This window comes from Trachypithecus francoisi, unplaced genomic scaffold (genome assembly GCF_009764315.1).
Source record: "Trachypithecus francoisi isolate TF-2019V2 unplaced genomic scaffold, Tfra_2.0 Lachesis_group6, whole genome shotgun sequence".
Taxonomy (NCBI): domain Eukaryota; kingdom Metazoa; phylum Chordata; class Mammalia; order Primates; family Cercopithecidae; genus Trachypithecus; species Trachypithecus francoisi.
In genome coordinates this window covers 105,347,659-105,369,887 of record NW_022681471.1, presented here as the reverse complement: position 1 = coordinate 105,369,887, position 22,229 = coordinate 105,347,659, and the positions used below count along the sequence as shown (strand labels likewise).

Below are 22,229 nucleotides of genomic sequence, written 5' to 3'. Positions count from 1 at the left end.
GAGAAAATTTTTGCAACCTACTCATCTGACAAAGGGCTAATATCCAGAATCTACAAAGAACTCAAACAAATATACAAGAAAAAAAAAACAACCCCGTCAAAAAGTGGGGAAAGGATATGAACAGACATTTCTCAAAAGAAGACATCCATACAGCCAACAGACACATGAAAAAATGCTCGTCATCACTCGCCATCAGAGAAATGCAAATCAAAACCACAATGAGATACCATCTCACACCAGTTAGAATGGCAATCATTAAGAAGTCAGGAAACAATAGATGTTGGAGAGGATGTGGAGAAATAGGAACACTTTTACACTGTTGGTGGGATTGTAAACTAGTTCAACCATTATGGAAAACAGTATGGCGATTCCTCAAGGATCTAGAACTAGATGTACCATATGACCCAGCCATCCCACTACTGGGTATATACCCAAAGGATTATAAATTACTCTACTACAAAGACACATGCACACGTATGTTTATTGCGGCACTATTCACAATAGCAAAGACTTGGAATCAACCCAAATGTCCATCTGTGACAGACTGGATTAAGAAAATGTGGCACATATACACCATGGAATACTATGCAGCCATCAAAAGGATGAGTTTGCGTCCTTGTAGGGACATGGATGCAGCTGGAAACCATCATTCTTAGCAAACTATCACAAGAAGAGAAACCAAACACCGCATGTTCTCACTCATAGGTGGGAACTGAACAATGAGATCACTTGGACTCGGGAAGGGGAACATCACACACTGGGGCCTATCATGGGGAGGGGGGAGGAGGGAGGGATTGCATTGGGGAGTAATACATGATATAAACGTTATGCACATGTACCCTAGAACTTAAAGTATAATAAAAAATAAAAAAAGAAAAAAAAAAATAATAATAAAATCTTACAGCAAGAATCACTAACAGATTACATTTAAAACCATAGAGCTTGAAAAGGTGACCCAGAGAGTGAGTGGCAATAGGAGAAAAAAAGGAGTCCACACACTGAGCCCTGGAACACTTTCAATTAGTAGTCAGGGCAACAGAACCACCAAGGACATTGACAGTGGTCAGGGAAAACTAAGAGATTATTAAGAAAGAATGACGACACAGAAGCCAACTGAATTTAGTGATTTAGTGATGTGAATTCACTGGTGACCCTGACAAAATTTGCTTCAATAGAATAGTGAGGGTAACAGTTTGATTAGCCCTCTTAATTGGTTTCAAGAGAGAAGGGAAGGAGTGAAATGGAGAGAAGGGAATTTCTGTAAAGGTAAACGGAAATGGAGAGGTTGCTAGAGAAACTGTTGTCCAATGGAGGATTCTTTTAAATGACAGGAGATAAGAGAGAATAATTCTCTAATGACGGGAATGATGTAGCATAGGGAAGATGTAGGAGGTGGAGGGCTGTTCATTAGCTGGTACAATGTTCTTCTGCAGAAAAAAAGGGAAAGGGATCCAGGTACATAAGTGCAAAAGCTGGCCTTAGACAAAAGCACAGAAAGTTCATCTACATAAACAAAGGGAAAGTAGAGTCTATGAGCTTACACGCAGGTCAGTGGGAGTATTGCAACTTGTATTCTGATTGCTTGTATTTTCTCAGTAAAACAAGAAGCTAGTTTTTGCAGAAAGATGGAAAGACAGACTGTCAGAGAAGTGAGGAAAGAGATCTGAGGATCACTGCACTCAAAGAGTATACTGAACCAGAGAAAGACAATGATCTGCAAGCTTCCAGAAAGACATCCACCTAACCTCTAAATCCCATTTATTGGTAACTATTTACTATAAATTTAAAGCCACTAATAAATAAAATATATAACCATAAATTATTTAGAAAGAATACATATTTTATAATTTCATATATATAAGTTTCTATTTGTTCTCTATTTAACAAACACGTAGAGGAGATTCCAAGATGGCCGAATAGGAACAGCTCCAGACTACAGTTCCCAGCGTGAGCGACACAGAAGACAGGTGATTTCTGCATTTCCAGCTGAGCTTTGAAGAGAGTAGTGGTTCTCCTAGCATGCAGTATGAGATCTGAGAACAGACAGACTGCCTCCTCAAGTGGGTCACTAACCCCTGAGTAGCCTAACTGGGAGGCACCTCCCACTATGGGATGACTGACACCTCACACAGCCAGATGCCCCTCTGAGACGAAGCTTCCAGAGGAACAACCAGGCAGCAACATCTGCTGTTCTGCAATATTCACTGATCTATAGCCTCCACTGGTGATATCCAGGCAAACAGGGTCTGGAGTGGACCTCCAGCAAACTCCAACAGACCTGCAGCTGAGGGTCCTGACTGTTAGAAGGAAAACTAACAAACAGAAAGGACATCCACACCAAAACTCCATCTGTACATCACCATCATCAAAGATCAAAGGCAGATAAAACACAAAGATGGGGAGAAAACAAAGTCGAAAAGCTGAAAATTCTAAAAATAAGAGCGCCTCTTCTCCTCCAAAGGAACGCAGCTCCTTGCCAGCAACGGAACAAAGTTGGACACAGAATGACTTTGATGAGTTGAGAGAAGAAGGCTTCAGATGATCAAACTTCTCCGAGCTAAAGGAGGAAGTTCGAACCCACTGCAAAGAAGCTAAAAACCTTGAAAAAAAGATTAGCAGAATGGCTAACTAGAACAACCAGTGTAGAGAAGACCTTACATGACCTGATGTGGTTGAAAACCACGGCATGAGAACCACGTGACGCATGCACAAGCTTCAGTAGTCAATTTGACCAACTGCAAGAAAGGGTATCAGTGATTGAAGACCAAATGAATGAAATGAAGTAAGAAGAGACGTTTAGAGAAAAAAAAAAGTAAAAAGAAACGAACAAAGCCTCCAAGAAACATGGGACTATGTGAAAAGACCAAATCTATATCTGATTGGTGTGCCTGAAAATGACGGGGAGAATGGAGCCAAGCTGGAAAACACTCTTCAGGATATTATCCAGGAGAACTTCCCCAACCTAGCAAGGCAGGCCAACATTCAAATTCAGGAAATACAGAGAACACCACAAAGATACTCCTCCAGAAGAGCAACTCCAAGACACATAATTGTCAGATTCACCAAAGTTGAAATGAAGGGAAAAATGTTAAGGGCAGCCAGAGAGAAAGGTCAGGTTACGCACAAAGGGAAGCCCATCAGACTAACAGCAGATCTCTCGGCAGAAACTCTACAAGCCAGAAGAGAGTGGGGGCCAATATTCAACATTCTTAAAGAAAAGAATTTTAAACCCAGAATTTCATATCCAGCCAAACTAAGTTTCATAAGTGTAGGAGACATAATAATCCTTTACAGACAAGCAAATGCTTAGAGATTTTGTCACCACCAGGCCTACCTTACAAGAGCTCCTGAAGGAAGCACTAAACATGGAAAGGAACAACCAGTACCACCCATGGCAAAAACATGCCAAATTGTAAAGACCATCGACGCTAGGAAGAAACTGCATCAACTAACGAGCAAAATAACCAGCTAATATCAAAATGACAGAATAAAATTGACACATAACAATATTAACCTTAAATGTAAATGGGCTAAATACTCCAATTCAAAAACACAGACTGGCAAATTGGATAAAGAGTCAAGAACCACCAGTGTGCTGTATTCAGGAAACCCATCTCATGTGCAGAGACACACATAGGCTCAAAATAAAGGGATGGAGGAAGATCTATCAAGCAAATGGAAAACAAAACAAAAAAAAGCAGGGGTTGCAATCCTAGTCGCTGATAAAACAGACTTTAAACCAACACAGATCAAAAGAGACAAAGAAGGCCATTACATAATGGCAAAGGGATCAATTCAACAAGAAGAGCTAACTATCCTAAATATATATGCACCCAATACTGGAGCACCCAGATTCATAAAGCAAGTCCTTAGAGACCTTCAAAGAGACTTAGACTCCCACACTATAATAATGGGAGACGTTAACACCCCACTGTCAACATTAGACAGATCAACGAGACAGAAAGTTAACAAGGATATCCAGGAACTGAACTCGTCTGTGTACCAAGGGGACCTAATAGACATTTACAGAACTCTCCACCCCAAATCAACAGAATATACATTCTTCTCAGCACCACATCACATGGCACTTATTCCAAAATTGACCACACAGTTGGAAGTAAAGCACTCCTCAGTAAATTTACAAGAACAGAAATTATAACAAACTGTCTCTCAGATCACAGTGCAATCAAACTAGAACTCATGGTTAAGAAACACACTCAAAACCACTCAACTACATGGAAACTGAACAACCTGCTCCTGAATCACTACTGGGTACATAACGAAATGAAGGCAGAAATAAAGATGTTCTTTGAAACCAATGAGAACAAAGATGCAATATACCAGAAACTCTGGGACACATTTAAAGCAGTGTGTAGAGGGAAATTTATAGCACTACATGTCCACAAGAGAAAGCTGGAAAGATCTAAAATTGACACCCTAACCTCACAATTAAAAGAACTAGAGAAGCAAGAGCAAACACATTTAAAAGCTAGCAGAAGGCAAGAAACAACTAAGATCAGAGCAGAACTGAAGGAGATAGAGACACAAAAAACCCTTCAAAAAAATCAATGAATCCAGGGGCTGGTTTTTTGAAAAGATCAACAAAATTGATAGATGACTAGCAAGACTAAAAAAGAAGAAAAGAGAGAAGAATCAAATAGACTCAATAAAAAATGATAAAGGGAATATCACCACCAATCCCACAGAAATACAAACTACCATCAGAGAATAGTATAAACACCTCTACACAAAAAAACTAGAAAATCTAGAAGAAATGGATAAATTCCTGGACACATACAGCTTCCCAAGACTAAACCAGGAAGACGTTGAATCTCTGAATAGACCAATAGTAGGCTCTGAAATTGAGGCAACAATTAATAGCCTACAAACCAAACAAAGTCCAGGACCAGACAGATTCACAGCTGAATTCTACCAGAGGTACAAGGAGGAGCTGCTACCATTCCTTCTGAAACTATTCCAATCAACAGAAAAAGAGGGAATCCTCCCTAACTCATTTTATGAGGCCAGCATCATCCTGATACCAAAGCCTGGCAGAGACACAACAAAAAAGAGAGTTTTTTTTTTTTTTTTTTTTTTTTTTTTTTTTTTTTTTTGAGGCAGAGTCTCGCTCTGTCGCCCGGACTGGAGTGCAGTGGCCAGATCTCAGCTCACTGCAAGCTCCGCCTCCCGGGTTTACGCCATTCTCCTGCCTCAGCCTCCCGAGTAGCTGGGACTACAGGCGCCGGCCACCTCGCCCGGCTAGTTTTTGTATTTTTAGTAGAGACGGGGTTTCACCGTGTTAGCCGGGATGGTCTCGATCTCCTGACCTCGTGATCCGCCCGTCTCGGCCTCCCAAAGTGCTGGGATTACAGGCTTGAGCCACCGCGCCCGGCCAAAAAAAAAGAGAGTTTTTTTTTTTTTTTTTTTTTTTTTTTTTTTTTTTTTTTTTGAGGCAGAGTCTCGCTCTGTCGCCCGGACTGGAGTGCAGTGGCCAGATCTCAGCTCACTGCAAGCTCCGCCTCCCGGGTTTACGCCATTCTCCTGCCTCAGCCTCCCGAGTAGCTGGGACTACAGGCGCCGGCCACCTCGCCCGGCTAGTTTTTGTATTTTTAGTAGAGACGGGGTTTCACCGTGTTAGCGGGATGGTCTCGATCTCCTGACCTCGTGATCCGCCCGTCTCGGCCTCCCAAAGTGCTGGGATTACAGGCTTGAGCCACCGCGCCCGGCCAAAAAAAAAGAGAGTTTTAGACCAATATCTCTGATGAACTTTGATGCAAAAATCCTCAATAAAATATGGGCAAACTAAATCCAGCAGCACATCAAAAAGCTTATCCACCATGATCAAGTGGGCTTCATCCCTGGGATGCAAGGCTGGTTCAACATATGCAAATCAATAAATGCAATCCAGCATATAAACAGAACCAAAGACAAAAAAACCACATGATTATCTCAATAGATGCAGAAAAGGCCTTTGACAAAATTCAACAGCCCTTTATGCTAAAAACTCTCAGTAAACTAGGTATTGATGGGACATATCTCAAAATAATAAGAGCTATTTATGACAAACCCACAGCCAATATCATACTGAATGGGCAAAAACTGGAAGCATTCCCTTTGAAAACTGGGACAAGACAGGGATGCCCTCTCTCACCACTCCTATTCAACATAATGTTGGAAGTTCTGGCTAGGGCAATCAGGCAAGAGAAAGAAATCAAGGGTATTCAGTTAGGAAAAGAAGAAGTCAAATTGTCCGTTTGCAGATGACATGATTGTATATTTAGAAAACCCTATCATCTCAGCCCAAAATCTCCTTAAGCTGATAAGCAACTTCAGCACAGTCTCAGGATACAAAATCAATGTGCAAAAATCACAAGCATTCCTATACACCAATAACAGACAAACAGAAAGCTAAATCATGAGTGAACTTCCATTCACAATTGCTTCAAAGAGAATAAAATTCCTAGGAATCCAACTTAGAAGGGATGTGAAGGAGCTCTTCAAGGAGAATTACAAACCACTGCTCAGCAAAATAAAAGAGGACACAAACAAATGGAAGAACGTACCATGCCTATGGATAGGAAGAATCAATATCACGAAAATAGCCATACTGCCCAAGGTAATTTATAGATCCAATGCCATCTCCATCAAGCTACCAGTGACTTTCTTCACAGAATTGGAAAAACTACTTTAAAGTTCATATGGAACCAGAAAAGAGCCCGCATTGCCAAGACAATCCTAAGCCAAAAGAACGAAGCTGGAGGCATCACCCTACTGACTTCAAACTATACTACAAGGCTACAGTAACCAAAACAGCATGGTACTGATACCAAACCATAGATATAGACCAATGGAACAGAACAGAGTCCTCAGAAATAATACCACACATCTACAGCCATCTGATCTTTGACAAACCTGAGAAAAACAAGAAATGGGGAAGGATTCCCTATTTAATAAACGGTGCTGGGAAAACTGGATAGCCATATGTAGAAAGCTGAAACTGGATCCCTTCCTTACACCTTATACAAAAATTAATTCAAGGTGAATTAAATACTTAAACGTTAGACCAAAAACCATAAAAATCCTAAAAGAAAGCCTAGGCAATACCATTCAGGACATAGGCATGGGCAAGGACTTCACGTCTAAAACACCAAAAGCAATGGCAACAAAAGCCAAAATTGACAAATGGGATCCAATTAAACTAAAGCACCTCTGTACAGCAAAAGAAACTACCATCAGACTGAACAGGTGACCTACAGAATGGGAGAAAATTTTTGCAATCTACCCATCTGACAAAGGGCCAATATCCAGAATCTACAAAGAACTCAAACAAATTTACAAGAAAGAAAACAAACAAATCCATCAAAAAGTGGGTGAAGGATATCAACAGATACTTCTCAAAAGAAGACATGTATGCAGCCAACAAACACATGAAAAAATGCTCATCATCACTGGCCATCAGAGAAATGCAAATCAAAACCACAATGAGATACCATCTCACACCAGTTAGAATGGTGATCATCAAAAAGTCAGGAAACAACAGGTGCTGGAGAGGATGTGGAGAAATAGGAACACTTTTACACTGTTGGTGGGACTGTAAACTAGTTCAACCATTGTGGAAGACAGTGTGGCAATTCTTCAAGGATCTAGAACTAGAAATACCATTTGACCCAGTCATCTCATTACTGGGTATATACCCAAAGGATTATTAATCATACTGCTATAAAGACACATGCACACGTATGTTTATTGCGAGGCTATTCACAATAGCAAAGACTTAGGATCAACCCAAATGTCCACCAATGACTGACTAGATTAAGAAAATGTGGCACATATACACCATGGAATACTATGCAGCCATAAAAGAAGGATGAGTTCATTTCCTTTGTAGGGACATGGATGCAGCTGGAAACCATCATTCTCAGCAAACTATCACAAGGACAGAAAACCAAACACCGCATGTTCTCACTCATAGCTGGGAATTGAACAGTGAGAACACTTGAACACAGGAAGGGGAACATCACACACCAGGACCTGTCGTGGCGTTGCGGGGGGGATAGCATTAGGAGATATACCTAATGTAAATGATGAGTTAATGGGTGCAGCACACCAACATGGCACATGTATACATATGTAACAAACCTGCACGTTGTGCACCTGTACGCTAGAACTTAAAGTATAACAAAAAAGTATAGTGATTATTCTGTTAGAAGAGGCTCTACACACTTTGAAAAGATGAACTCATTTAATTATATACTTATCAATTATGCATTAATATCATCACATTTTAAAGATTGGGAGACTGAAGCACAAAGAAGTTAAACAACTTTTCTAGAATCACACAGGCAGTTTATGATGTGGATAGACTTAAACCCAGGCAATCTGAATCTCAGAGCTTCTGGTCTTATACACTGTGCCTTTCCATCCACAAAAAAAAATTCTCCAGTATGTGATCATGTGTGTCTGTTTTGGCATGGCATGGTAAAGGCATACTAAAGACAGTATGCCTTTAGCATACTGTCCTCCAAGTTCATCTACGCTATTTCAAATGGAAGAATTTTCTTTTTTAAAGCTAGATAATATTCCATTATATGCATATACCACATTTTATTATGACAATATGCATTTAGATTGTTTCCATGTTTTGGCTATTGTAAATATTGCTGCTGTAAACATAGGGGTGCAGATGCCTCCTTGAGATTCTGATTTTATTTCCTTTTGATATATATCCAGAAGCGGGATTGCTGAATCAAATAGAAATTCTATTTGTAATTTTTTGAGTAAGCTCCAAACTGTTTTCCCAAATGGCTGCACCAATTTACATTCCAACCAACACCGTACATGAATTCCCTTTTCTCCACATTCTTGCCAGCACTTACTATCTTTTGCTTTGTTTTGTTCTGAGAGCTAGAAACTCAGATATAATAAAAACAGAAAATAACAATCAGATTTAAAAATGGGAAAATAATCTGAATAGGTATTTCTCAAAAGAAGACAAAAATAACCAATTAATATACGAAAAAAGTTTCAACATCGGTAATCATGAGATAAATGCAAACCAAAACCACAATGAGGTATCTCACCCTAGCTAGGATGTATATTGCCAAAAAGACACAAAAAATAGTTGTTGGCACTGGTGCAGATAAAAGGGAACTATATTACATTGTTAGTGGGACTATAAACTGATACAGTCACTGTAGAAAACAGCATGGAGGTTCCTCAGAAAAGTACAATATCCACAAACATCCCCTTTTTCCTGCGTGTTTTTTATTCTACCTGGACAACTGCAATCCCTACCTGCTTCCACTTTAGCCCTTTTGATTTATTATTCTTCTAATAGGAATATACCGCAAACTTTATACAACCGTTTTAAATGAAATGAAGTGATGCCAGTCCTGTGCCTAAAAATCAGATGACTTTCCAAAGTACTTGACATAATGAGTAAATCATCACTGTGACTTCCATATTCCTTTCTGACTCATTTTCCCATTCTTTTTCTCCTGGCTCATGCTGCTCCTCTTCCAGTGGCTTCCTGTGGCTCCTCAAACATGCTAAGCGCTCTCTTGCCTCAGATGTTTCCTCCACTTCATTTTCTAGCCAGAATTCCTTCACACAGCAAATTGTCAAGTTCCTACTACTGAGGTATCAGTTTTAATTTTACCTCTTCAGAAAAGACTCTACTGACTACCCAATAGAAAGTAGTTTTCCTGCTCCTGTTACTCTCATTTAAAGGGTTCTTACTGGTACATTCAGAGTGTATAGCAAGACTTAAAACCAGACATTGTTGTGATAATGTGTTTACCTATTTACTTTCTGTTTTCACCACTAAACTCTTATCTCCGTGAGGATAAGTACAATGTCTATTTTATTCCCCACTTATATCTGATCATTTTTTAAGAAATAGCTAGAATCTAGATTTTTAAAAACTTAGATACATACCCTTTAGAACTTAAAATAATCATAATCATTTTGTACATCCAAAATTAGATCATGGGATGTCAAAGCATCCTCAAATATATCAGATATTTGGACAATTTTGTTCCAAATTATTTATGTTTTTGCAGACATTGGCATCTGGTGACAAATAAGGAATTATCTTTAACCCAAAAGACTGTATCACACACTTATTTTGTCTGTAGATATTTCTGTAATGCATAGATTTACACTTCATTTCCATTCTTCTCTCTGGAATGCTGAATTGGTACCAATATTCACATCTGTCTTCCTTGTTTTTATGGCATCTTCTTCCTCTTCTCCATGAGTGCACTGTTCCTTCCTTTTACAACCTAACTCATTTGGCTACAAAGTCATAACATGGCCAGAGTGATACTCGAAGGAAAAGCACAGATACATATAATACTCAAGATTAGAAAGTGGGGATCAGAACATAGCTTGATCTATAGCTTTTCTGTTATGCAACAGATGAATGTATTTAAAATATTTCTCTTGAACAACAAATTCTTAGTACATATAACAGACATAAGGTCTTAAGTAAAGAAATTTTAAGAGTAGAGAGCCTTTACAAATTGTACTCCTATAAAATGTAAAAACCTTGAGGTTTTAGTAATATTGTTGGTTTTATACCTTTTTTATTATTTATTGATTTTATTTATTCATTTATTTGCTGTTTTCTCCTTGCTCTACATAAATTGGTGATGCTCTTTCTATTCATCCGTTAACAACATTCAACAAACAAAAAACAAATACCTTTCATACTGGCCTTCCAGGAAAACATCAATAGTATAATCTACTATTAAGTAATATATTTTTTTTTCCTGAACAACTCTTCTAGCACTGACTTACTTCAGGAGAAGAATATGAGCTAGCTGACCCAGGGATAGCTCATCTATGAATAATAGAACCAATGAACATTTGTCAGTGATTGTATTAGCTGAGTGACTTGCCTTGACTTTTCCTTTTTTTTCATTTTCAAATGTAGCTTTTGCCTTTTGACATTACTTCTTTTCTATTTTGAAAGTTTACTTAGCAGTAACAAAAGGCCGACTGCCTCTAACACGTAAATTGAAACTCCTTATTAATTTCCAAAAAGGCACAGTAGTTCCCTTGTATCTGTGGAAGGCATTTTCATACCAAGACCTCCAGTAGATGCCTGAAACCATAGATAATACCTAACCCTATATACACTAGGTTTTTTTCTATTCATACGTACCTATGATAAAATTTAATTTCTAAATTAGGCATAGTAAGAGATTAACAGCTAATAAAATAGAACAAGTTATCTCTCTTTCTCTCCCTCTCAAAATATCTTATTTTACTGTGCTCACCGATTTTAGGATTCCAATTGACCACAAGTATTTGAAACCATGGAAAGCAAAACTGCAGATGATCATGGACTAATGTATTGGTGAACTCAAAAGTATTCATTGCTTTAGTTAAAAATTTTACCTTCTGAACCCAAATTATTTGATAGACACTATTTTTTAATATATCTTACTATCCATCATTTAATATTTAACTATAAAATAGGTAACTATAAAATAGATATCTATAAAATATTCTTCTGTAGAAAAATGAGAAACTCAAATATGAGTGTAGAGTCATTTTGTGTTTATTTTTTTATTCAGCTATTCTTAATGGTTGCTGAATCTTAATTGTTATTTAAAAATAGATGTCGGCCGGGTGTGGTGGCTCACACCTGTAATTCCAGCACTTGGGGAGGCCAAGGAAAGAGCATTGTTTGAGCCTAGTAATTCAAAACCAGCCTGGGAAACATAGCAAGACGCTGTTGCTACCAAAAATAACAAAAAACTAGCCAGGCATGGTGGCACACACCTGTAGTTCCAGCTACTTGTGGGGGCTGAGATGAGATAATTGCTTGAGCCCAGGAGGTTGAGGTTGCAGTGAGTCGAGTTCACACCACTGCACTGTAGCTTGGGTGACAGAGGCACAGAGGGAAACAGTGTCCCAAAAAATAAATAAATAAATAAATAATAAATGTATCAAAGTGGCCAAACTTGGAAATGTTAAAAGTAAAAATTATTTACCCTATTTCTGCATACACATATATTACCCATTCATTTTATTTTGTACCAAATATCCCTGTGAAATGTATTTTTCTTAATCCATTATTATACATTTATGTTCTGAAGAAAACATGGATTGGAAATAATGACTATGAATAGGATTTCATTTTTCAGTATGACAGCTGTGTTCAAGAAAGTCATTTTAGGACCACAATAAGATGAATGTGTACTATTTAAAATACATACTATGAAAATATTTATATGTGCTAGAAAAAAGATTAATTTGTCAGAATTAATTGTGCTTTAAAGCAACAGCATAGGAAAAAAGCCTTCAACAAAATTAACAGTGAAGGGAGACATTAGGAAATCTTAACTACATTGAGGCAAGCCACAGTGAAAGACATTGTCCATACCTGTTGGCACATGTGATCCCACTGAGTGTTAAGTTCTTTCAGTTCTATCTCAAGTCTCAAAGCAAACTCTGGCTCTGCTTCATTCTTTATCTTCTGCCCACCTTCATTGACACTGTTTAGACTGGGCTGAATTGTCTGAATATCATTGACTAAAAGCTAAGAAAATGAATCAATTTAAGCCAGCTGAAAAAATTACTGCCACATATTAGATATGCAACATAGCTAGAAAATGTTACATTAGGACTGATGGCATTGCATATGGATTTTTGTCTTTTAAAATCTGAGATACAAACATATTGATATAGACAACTGCATAACAGTCTTGCAAAAATGTTCAACGGTTATTATGGCATGAATCCGGTGGGGAATTATTTGTATTTTACTTATATCAGAAACAAAAGGAAATAAATTTAATATTTCTGGTTAGAAAAATGTGTGAAAATGATGGGCTACATACTTTACTATCTTGGTTAGTATTTTCATTTTCAAACGCAGGATATTGCAGATAATTGTTTACAGCATAATGGGTGTGAAGGCGGATTTGCTTTTTTAGCTTGTATTGTAAAAATAATTCTTTAAAGAGCGAGATTATTTTCTTCCTGCTGCATGACAGTGGTATACTGAATATTATTTCAAAACTACATATTGTGTTATAGTGCAGTGCATTATACATGAAGAGAACAACACAGTATGAATAATAATTTGTCGTAAGAAATAACAAGTAGCTCAAAGGATTCTTTACCTTTAAATTATACTGCATTTTATAGCAAAATAATGTTATCAAGTGACGTTGAGTACAAGGCATTGTTTTGTCAATTCCTCACTTACTCAACCTAGGGTTTCTCAACATTGGCACTAGTGACATTTTAGATTGTGCAGTTCCTTGTTGTGGAGGGCTGTTCTATGGACTGAAAGATATTTAGCAGCATCTCTGTCCTCTACCTACTAGACACCAGTAGCATCTAACCAGGACCCCCAACCCAGTTGTGACAATCAAAAATGTCTACAAGCATTAAAAAAACATCTGCTGGGGAGGGGAGGGCAAAATCCACCCCAGCTGTAAAACACTGATCTAACCAAATAATATTCATACAAAATTATTCATATTAAAGACATCATATAAAAATCGTACTCTGCACTGTTTCAGCTGCTTTTTTAGAATTTCCGAATCCCCAAGGGCAGGCCATTCCTCCTTCAGAAAAACATCAACTTCAGCCATCCATTTCTTCAGGGTTTGTATGTGATTCTGAAACGAGAGCCATTATAAGGCATTACTGGTGTGCTGATTACTTCTAATACAATTCATTATTGTGTTATGTCTAAACACAAGCCCAAAAACAATTCCCATGTTTAAAGGATGTCTCTAAGTAGCTCTTGAGGAAAAGAATATTTTTACTAAGACTGCGTTTTTATGGTCTACTGTATGAGCACTGGTGTGTGAAGTCCGCTATTGTTAAAAATAAAAAATTACTACCAAATGTGGTTTCATGATGTTACTCTCGAGAACATTAAATCATATCCCCCTCTAGAGAAATTTTAAGTTACAAAACAACTCATGAGAATACTAACAATATGCCCTTACAGTACATAAAACAAACTATGAACAATAAACTCAATGTAATGGTGTCTTTATAGCCTCCCTAAACCTGAACTTTCACAAATTGTTTTTATACATGATAGTTTAAATAGTCCCTCCAGTTGGGAACTTTCGGACTAAGATTTTGTCATCTTCAAAGAGAGAGCTTTTGCTTTTATTTGTCTGACCAGTATGAAGTAATGATCAGGTAAAAATCATCATCTTTTATCATTTATAAATAGCTAATATCTCTCACCAATGATTCTTTGCCATATTACCTTTTTTTCCTGCTGTTTCGCTACTTTTAAAAAGTATGATTCAACTCTCCTGTCTACATGAGTTATTTTCTTCCGTTTTACTTAAATGTATATTGAAAATACATGCTCCACAGAAAGTTTCCCCTTTAATATGATGATTAATAATAATTTTTAAAGTACTTATCTAAGTCAGGGAACTTCAACATGATCACCTTGCTGTTATCTTTCAAGTCTACATTTGCTCTTTTTCCACATCTTCACTGTCCTTGCTCAGGTTTTTTTTTGTTGTTTTTTTTTGTTTGTTTGTTTGTTTGTTCGTTTTGAGATGGAGTCTTGCTTCGTCACCCAGGCTGGAGTGAAGTGGCACAATCTTGGCTCACTGTAGCCTCCACCTCCCGGATTCAAGTGATTGCTCCTGCCTCAGCCTCCCAAGTAGCTGGGACTACAGGTGTGTGCCACCAAGCCCAGCTAATTTTTGTATCTTTAGTAGAGACGAGGTTTCACCATCTTGGCCAGGATGGTCTCGATCTCTCGACCTCGTGATCTACCCACCTCGGCCTCTCACAGTGCTGGGATTACAGGCGTGAGCCACTATGCCCGGCCTGTTCAGGTCTTATTACTGACTCCATTAATGCACTGGCTCATTTTGATATCTGCCTCAGTCTTACCTCATTCTAATTATTGATCTACAGTGAAGCCAGGAATCTTCTCCTCTCCTCCTTCCTCTTGCCATGGGAATGTTTTGAAAACACAAGTGGAATCATATTATTTCCCTCTTTAACCAATAACAGTTTTTTCTTATTAAATTGGTATTGTTATCACTCTCATCACCATTAGATTAAAACTCAGATTGCAAAACGTGGCATCCAAGGCCATTCACTGTTTACTCCCAAACCAGTTTTGCAACCATAATATTTTATTAATCCCCATATATATTGTCTCCCCAATGTTGAACTTACTCCAGTTAACTGAAAATGCTGCGATGCTTTCTCAAGAACTCTTCCTTTCTCAGTATTATTTAACTAAATTCTACCTATTCAATGTATAGCAGAGATAACCTATGTTCCAATAATATTTCATAATCCTTTTTTCTAGTTTATGTTGGATTTCCTTCCTGCCTACTGCGACAACCTTTTCCATATTGCTTAATTGATTTACCATGCAAGGCTGAATAATGTTACCCCCAAGATGTCTACACCCTAATCTCTGAAATCTGTGAGTACATTACCCAGCATGACAGAAGGGACTTGCAGATGTGATTACTTTAAGGATTTTGAGATGGGGAGATTATACTGGATCATCCACCTGGGCATAATGTAATCACAAAGGTCCTAATTAAAAGGAAGTCAACACAACGAACAGGACAGAGAGAGGAAGGAGAGGAAGGAGAGGAGGAGAGGTAGAATGAGAGGGACATGGAGATAGAGAGGGAGAGAGAAACTGACACTGGATGATGTTACACTGCTGACATTGAAGATGGAGGATGGGGACATGAGCCAAGGAATGCTTCTAGAAGCTAAAAATGCCAAAAAAACAGACTCTCTCAAAGCCTCCAAAACACACACAGTCCTGCTGACACCTTAATTTTAGCCCAGTGAGACTAATTCTGAGCTTCTGACTTCCAGAACTCTAATAGATTTGTGTTGTTTGAAGCTATTAAATTTCTGGCAGTTTGTTAGGAGTGCCATAGGAAATGAATACACCTACATTCCTCCTTCGCTAGAATGTGGACTCATTGATGACAAGAGGCATGTAATTGTGTCCTCTCAGGCCACTGGTCATGGTAAATAATAGATGTTTTCATGCAGTATTTACATAGGTATGCATGTACACATATGTGTATAAGTAAAGACATGCTATGCATTTAAGAATGTTTTAGGTTTGCTTAGTGCTTCGGTTTGTAAAAGGTAAGCACAAAAAACTAAGTAGCTAGGCTGGGATTTAAATCCAGAAGCATCTTGCTGCAATGTTTTTCCATCATACCATAATGTTTTTTTGACATTTCCTTCCCAGTATTAACATTTTTCACAATAATTGACCACTCAAGGGACACATACTTACCTCATGGAATATTTTAGGCTTTAGACCTTAATGCAATTGTTGGTTTACTGTTTTTCTTTAGTTTGAGTGGCTATTACTATGATGGCACTATTCAAACAAATTAAGTCAAGAGGATTTGGTTTCAGGAAGGTGACGGGGTAAAATTTAAGCATATAATTACAAATTCAATATGGCGATAAAATAATTTATTACTATATCTTACATATGTAACATTAATATACATAACATGTTACATATGCAATACATGATTAGATATGCATATATGTACATGATATATATTCAATTATATGCACATATATATATACATATGTACACATTATACGTGTGTGTGTATATACATACATATGGAAGCTAAAAATGCCATAAAACACATTCTCTTTTAAAGCCTCCAAAACAGACACAGTTCTGCTAACACCTTAATTTTAGCCCCCAGAGACTAATTCTGAACTTCTGACCTCCAGAACTGTAATATAATAAATCATGTTGTTTGAAGTCATTAAATTTGTGGTAATTTCTTAGGAGTGTCACAGGACATTAATACACCTACATTTCTCCTACACATATACATATATGGAGTTATACATAATGGGATTAATATAATACAATTTTATGATATCACCATATTTTATATATATAATAGCACCTGTAGGCAGCATAGTTTACTCATACTTTTTATAAGTAGCAAAACAGCAGAAACAAAGGGTAATATAGGAAATAATCATATAGATACCATACATTATACATATACTGATTACATTATACATCTGTGTAATGTGTATATAAATATAACTGTTTTCTAGTCATAAGATAAATGATTACCTGTATCTTAAAAGACAACCAGACTAAATGAATGATTGGTTTTGAAAATCATTAAACTAAAAACATGTTTAATTCTTATTGGTAATGGTGCAAATAGCAAATTAATTCTAAAAAAAAAAACTGAGAAAACTCTTATTCTTTTCTTATAAGGAATAAGCAAATCACCATCCTTTGTAAAAGACTCATGTCTTTTCATCTTATCACTAACTTTGAAAGATGCTGGAGGTCAAATGTTTATGTACCTTTAGAGCTTACAGCGTATTGTTAGGAAAATAACAAGTACATAAAAATGAGTGTAGAAAGTAAAATCTTGAATTACCTGAATTTTTCGGAGTTTATTCATTTGCTCCTCTAGCTTTTGACAATGCTCGACCAGCTGGGAGGAGAGCTTCTTCCAGCGTCCCTCAATTTCTTCAAATTCTAATTGATATTTCCGGCTGATTTCAGAGGGGGCTTTCTTTGACATCTCTTTCACAGTGGTGCTGAGATAGTTTAGGCCACTTTGTTGCTCTTGCAGAGAACTTTGTAAAGCCTCAAAAACAATTTTTTAAATACATTTATACTAATTGATGAATAATTGATGAGTTTTTGTTAAATTAACTATTCTTAAAATGAAATCTATGATTCAAACATGTAAACAAAGTAGATGATCTTATATTAGTTATAAACATCTAGTGGTAATTTAAATTTTACATATTATCCTAAGAGTAACCTGCATATTATTTAGTGATATTTTATTTAACACTCCCTATGCATTTTTCTAAACAAATATATCTCAAAACTATATCTTACAGAGCCAAAGAGTTTTGGTGCATCTAATTTTACTGAATTAAGTATATATATATAAATAACAGCAACTGTGATACAGTTAATGGAGTTGAAGTTAATTATACTGAGCTTTCAGGAAAGTAAACTCTATGTAAAACTATAGCTAATAATATTGATATATGGAATAGAAAAACTTACTGAATATGTACTTAATGTTTCATATTTTCAAAAAATATTATTCTGTTATGTATATTATGGTGGGATTCAAGGATAATTTTGTGGAGAATTTATAAAATTTATTTATACTTATTCTGTATAACACATGCAATTTCTTACATTGGATGACAACTTTAGGCTTCCCCTGTTCAATATTTACTTAAATGTTACTTTCTCTTTATAAAATAATAAAGGCTCATTAAAAAAATGAAAAAACAGAACTACATTTTATATAAATTATCAATTTGTTCTATGTAGAGCTAAATATTAAATATATGATCATATATGCACACATACCCAGTTATTCTTTCTCACATAATTTGACCTGTATCAACCAAAATTTGTCAAACATCTAACTTTTATAGTTTCATAGTATCCTATGCCTATTTGGTGGTACTTATTTATTTATTTATTTATACTTTACTTTTATTTCACTGTTTTAAATTGTTCCCTTAGGACTGATTATTTAGACAATACCTAGCATGTAACTATACTTTGAGCTAGGTTATTTTATTGTGAGCATTTGTCCTTGTCAATTTTTTGTTTTTTCAAAAACAAAAATTGTAATGGCTTCTCTAGTTTAACAATTTCCATTATTAGTTCTACAAATTGATTTCTAGTTTTCCACTCCTGTAAATTATGTGTATCCCTATCTGCCTACCTATCTATCTATCCATCCATCCATCCATGTATCAATATCCTATCTATCTCCAGTTCCATTTACATCTTTGAGTGTATTCTGATTATTTCCATAAGATATAGACTTCCTGGCAATTATATTAACATTGTTGTATGTTATTAGGATGCACTGAAGTGTTAACCTCAGTAAAATTCATATTGAATTCATACTGAATTTACATTTCCAGCAGTAAGAGAGAATTTTTAGTTCACCACTTCCAAATCCATACTTATATCTTTTGTGTGTGTGTACACAATTTAGTATGCAAAAAAGTTATCTCATTTTGTAATTTTTTTACTTCTTCCTTTACAATTTAAGTTACAATTATTTACAGATTTATTATTCATATATGTCTCTTTTTGGAGGATACCTTACTCAAGACTTTCTTCCTTACTCACAGAAAAAAAAAAAAAAAAGTTTCCTTGGTATCATATTTCTTTAAAACTGTCTCTGGTGTTTTTACAATGATTGTGATTGCTTCCGTTGATTTTTAAGCTTCTCCACCTACATTTTTATAACATTATTATTTTAAACATTTTCCAAAGTTTATGCTTCCCCACATTTTTGAACATTCTATTGTATGTGGTTTGTTTTTATTTTGGTGTAACTTTGGGGGAAATGTTCATACGTTATTTTTTTGTTAATTAATACATTTCCCAATAATATTTATGAATGATTGCTTTCTTCCCTATTTTTTTTCAGTGGAAATAGTGTCTTCTGCTCATCTAATTGCCTTTTCTTGTGTGCTTTCTTCACTCTCCTTATTGTTGCAAGTTTTTATTCTTATTTTTTAAAGTTTACTAGTTCTATTAGGCCATACATTTTTCCAAATAGACTCTGGAATCATTATGCCAAGCATTAAAAACTACAACAAAAGGAAACAAAAAAGGCTAAACAGCTACCATTTGGTATCATAGAATATCTAAATAGGACAATATATAATGAAAGCTGCTTAAATATATTTTCCGTTGAATACATTACTTCGAAAAAATATTTAATTCTCAGGAAGATTCTATACGATAAAGTTAAAATTTGAATTTTTAAAACATTTTTCTTAAAGGCACATATTATCTCAGCTTTTAAATATAACTCATATGTTTTCATGTCTTAAGAAATAAAAAGTTATTTAATATATTATGCAATATTTTTAAATTAGTAGGAAAAGGGCTGGACACAGTGGCTCATGCCTGTAATCCCAGCACTTTGGGAGGCTGAGGCAGGCATATCATCTGAGGTCAGGAGTTTGGACCAGCCTGGCCAACATAGTGAAATCCCATCTCTACTTTAAAAATACAAAAGTTAGCCAGGCGTGGTGGCGCATGCCTATAATTCCAGCTACTCAGGAGGCTAAGGCAGGGGAATCGCTTAAACCCGGGAGGCGTAGGTTGCAGTGTGCCGAGATAGCACTACTGCACTCCAGCCTAGGCAACAAGAGTGAAACTGTCTAAAAATGAAATAAAACAAATAAAGTAGGAAAAGTATGCTAAAATCTCTTACAAATTATTTCATTCATTTCCCATATTAGTATATCTTTCCTGATACAAGGATGTTAAAAAAGGTAGCCATTAGAATTCAAATATCTCATTACATTATTACATAAAATTAATGTTTAAGTTTAAACTAATGTTATAAATATAGGCAGACCTCCATATTTGTGGATTCTGAATCAGTGGATTCAATCAACTACTAATAGATAATATTTGAAAAAATAATTACATCCGTATTCAACATGTAAGACTTTTTCATTGTCACTACTTCCTAAATAATACAGTATAACACCTATTTTCATAGTATTTACATTGTATTAGATATTAGAAGTAATCCAGAGATGAGTTAAAGTATATGGGAGGATGTGCATAAGTTATATGCAATATTACACCATTCATACCAAGGACTTGAGTGTCTGTGGATTCTGATATTCATAGGAGTTCCTGGAACCAATTCCCCATGGATACAAAGGGATGACTGCACAATGATTATACCCATGTATTTGAGAATGTGACAGGAGTTACAAATAAAGAAGCAAAGGTAGGGAATAAAACAATGGTGTTTCTAATAATCAAAATCAGTATGTCTGAAAATGCATGCTACATTAAAAGTATACTTCACAAACAGATCACACAATTGTTTTCAAAAACTGCACATATATATATATATATATATGCCTGTATATATATCCATAGATAGAGTGTATGCATAAATAATACTTTAAACTCTCGTTTTCATTTGCTCAATGGGTAAACTACCATACTTACCAGAATTAAATTCTATTATTATTTAAAGGTTCTATCAATGTGAATGCTTGATAAGCATGCTTTATTGTTTTGACATTCAAATATTCACAGACCTGCAATTCCCCGAGTCTCTGCTCCATGATTTCATAGTCGGTGACGCTAAGTTGAGGTATGGAGAGTTTGGTTTCTGACTGCTGGACCCATGTCTTGATGGCACTCATCGTCTCCTGATAGCGCATGGGTGGCAAAGTGTCAAAAACTTTATCAAAAGGGAAAAAAGAATGAGAATCACTTAACTGTTTCACACTTTGCCATGTTTTCCTACATTGTCAGCAAACTCAATTATATTACTAGTTTCAAATATTAGCAAAATTAGAATATCTGAAAAATGTATTTGAATATGATTATGATTATGAAGATACATTCCTGCTACATGTGTAGTATGCCAGGGTCCTTATAAATATTAAATTCACAAAACTGCCTGAAAAATCTATATTGTTCAATTCATTTTATACGGTCAGGAAACAGGAAAACAGAGAAGCTGAGTCATTTGCCCAAGGTGATACAGATGGTATTTGGAGAAACCGAGCAGAGTCCAATTGTATGTGATATTGAAAGGCTACTCTCTTTCAGTGTTATCATTTGCCTTTGGAAAAAAATAGTATCATTATCCAAAGCCCTTGATTTTTAAATTATATCATGTCATGTCTAATTTTACCAAAACAAAAACTATTTATGTATGCTTATTATATGTATCAAGAAATCTAATAATAATCCCATATATATATATCATTCTTAACTCTTATAATAAACCTGTGAGGTGTATACATTGTTAATCCCAATTGCAATTGAGAAAACAGGCTATTAAAGAGGCATATGTGTGTGTGTATGTATATACTTTTATATGCACAATTATAATACATAAGTATATTAGGGAAAGTATTATATAGAGATATACAGTATGTGTATACATACAAGTTTTATGTTTTAAAGTATGTGTGTATATGTATATATATGAAATGTGACTTAAGTAGCTACATTGACCATGTTGAAAGAGATTAGACACAAGATTGAGAATGCTGCAGAGAACTGTAAATCATAAAATGGACAAAACATATTTTATGGATAATCCAAAAGAAATTCTAGAATTAAAGATATAGTAAGTGAAAAATAAGAACTAAGTGCATGGGCTTAACAGCAAATTTGACAGGGGTAAATAGAGAAT

General features: G+C 35.8%; 1 protein-coding gene across 1 annotated transcript in view; it reads right to left on the bottom strand.

Annotated features, from left to right (window-relative positions):
• Positions 1 to 22,229, bottom strand: part of DMD (dystrophin) — a 2,224,438-nt gene that overhangs the window by 1,427,607 nt on the left and 774,602 nt on the right. The window contains 4 exon segments of the mRNA XM_033201414.1: positions 12,395 to 12,550; positions 13,527 to 13,640; positions 17,427 to 17,639; positions 21,118 to 21,263. Coding sequence (XP_033057305.1) covers positions 12,395 to 12,550; positions 13,527 to 13,640; positions 17,427 to 17,639; positions 21,118 to 21,263 — 629 coding nt within the window.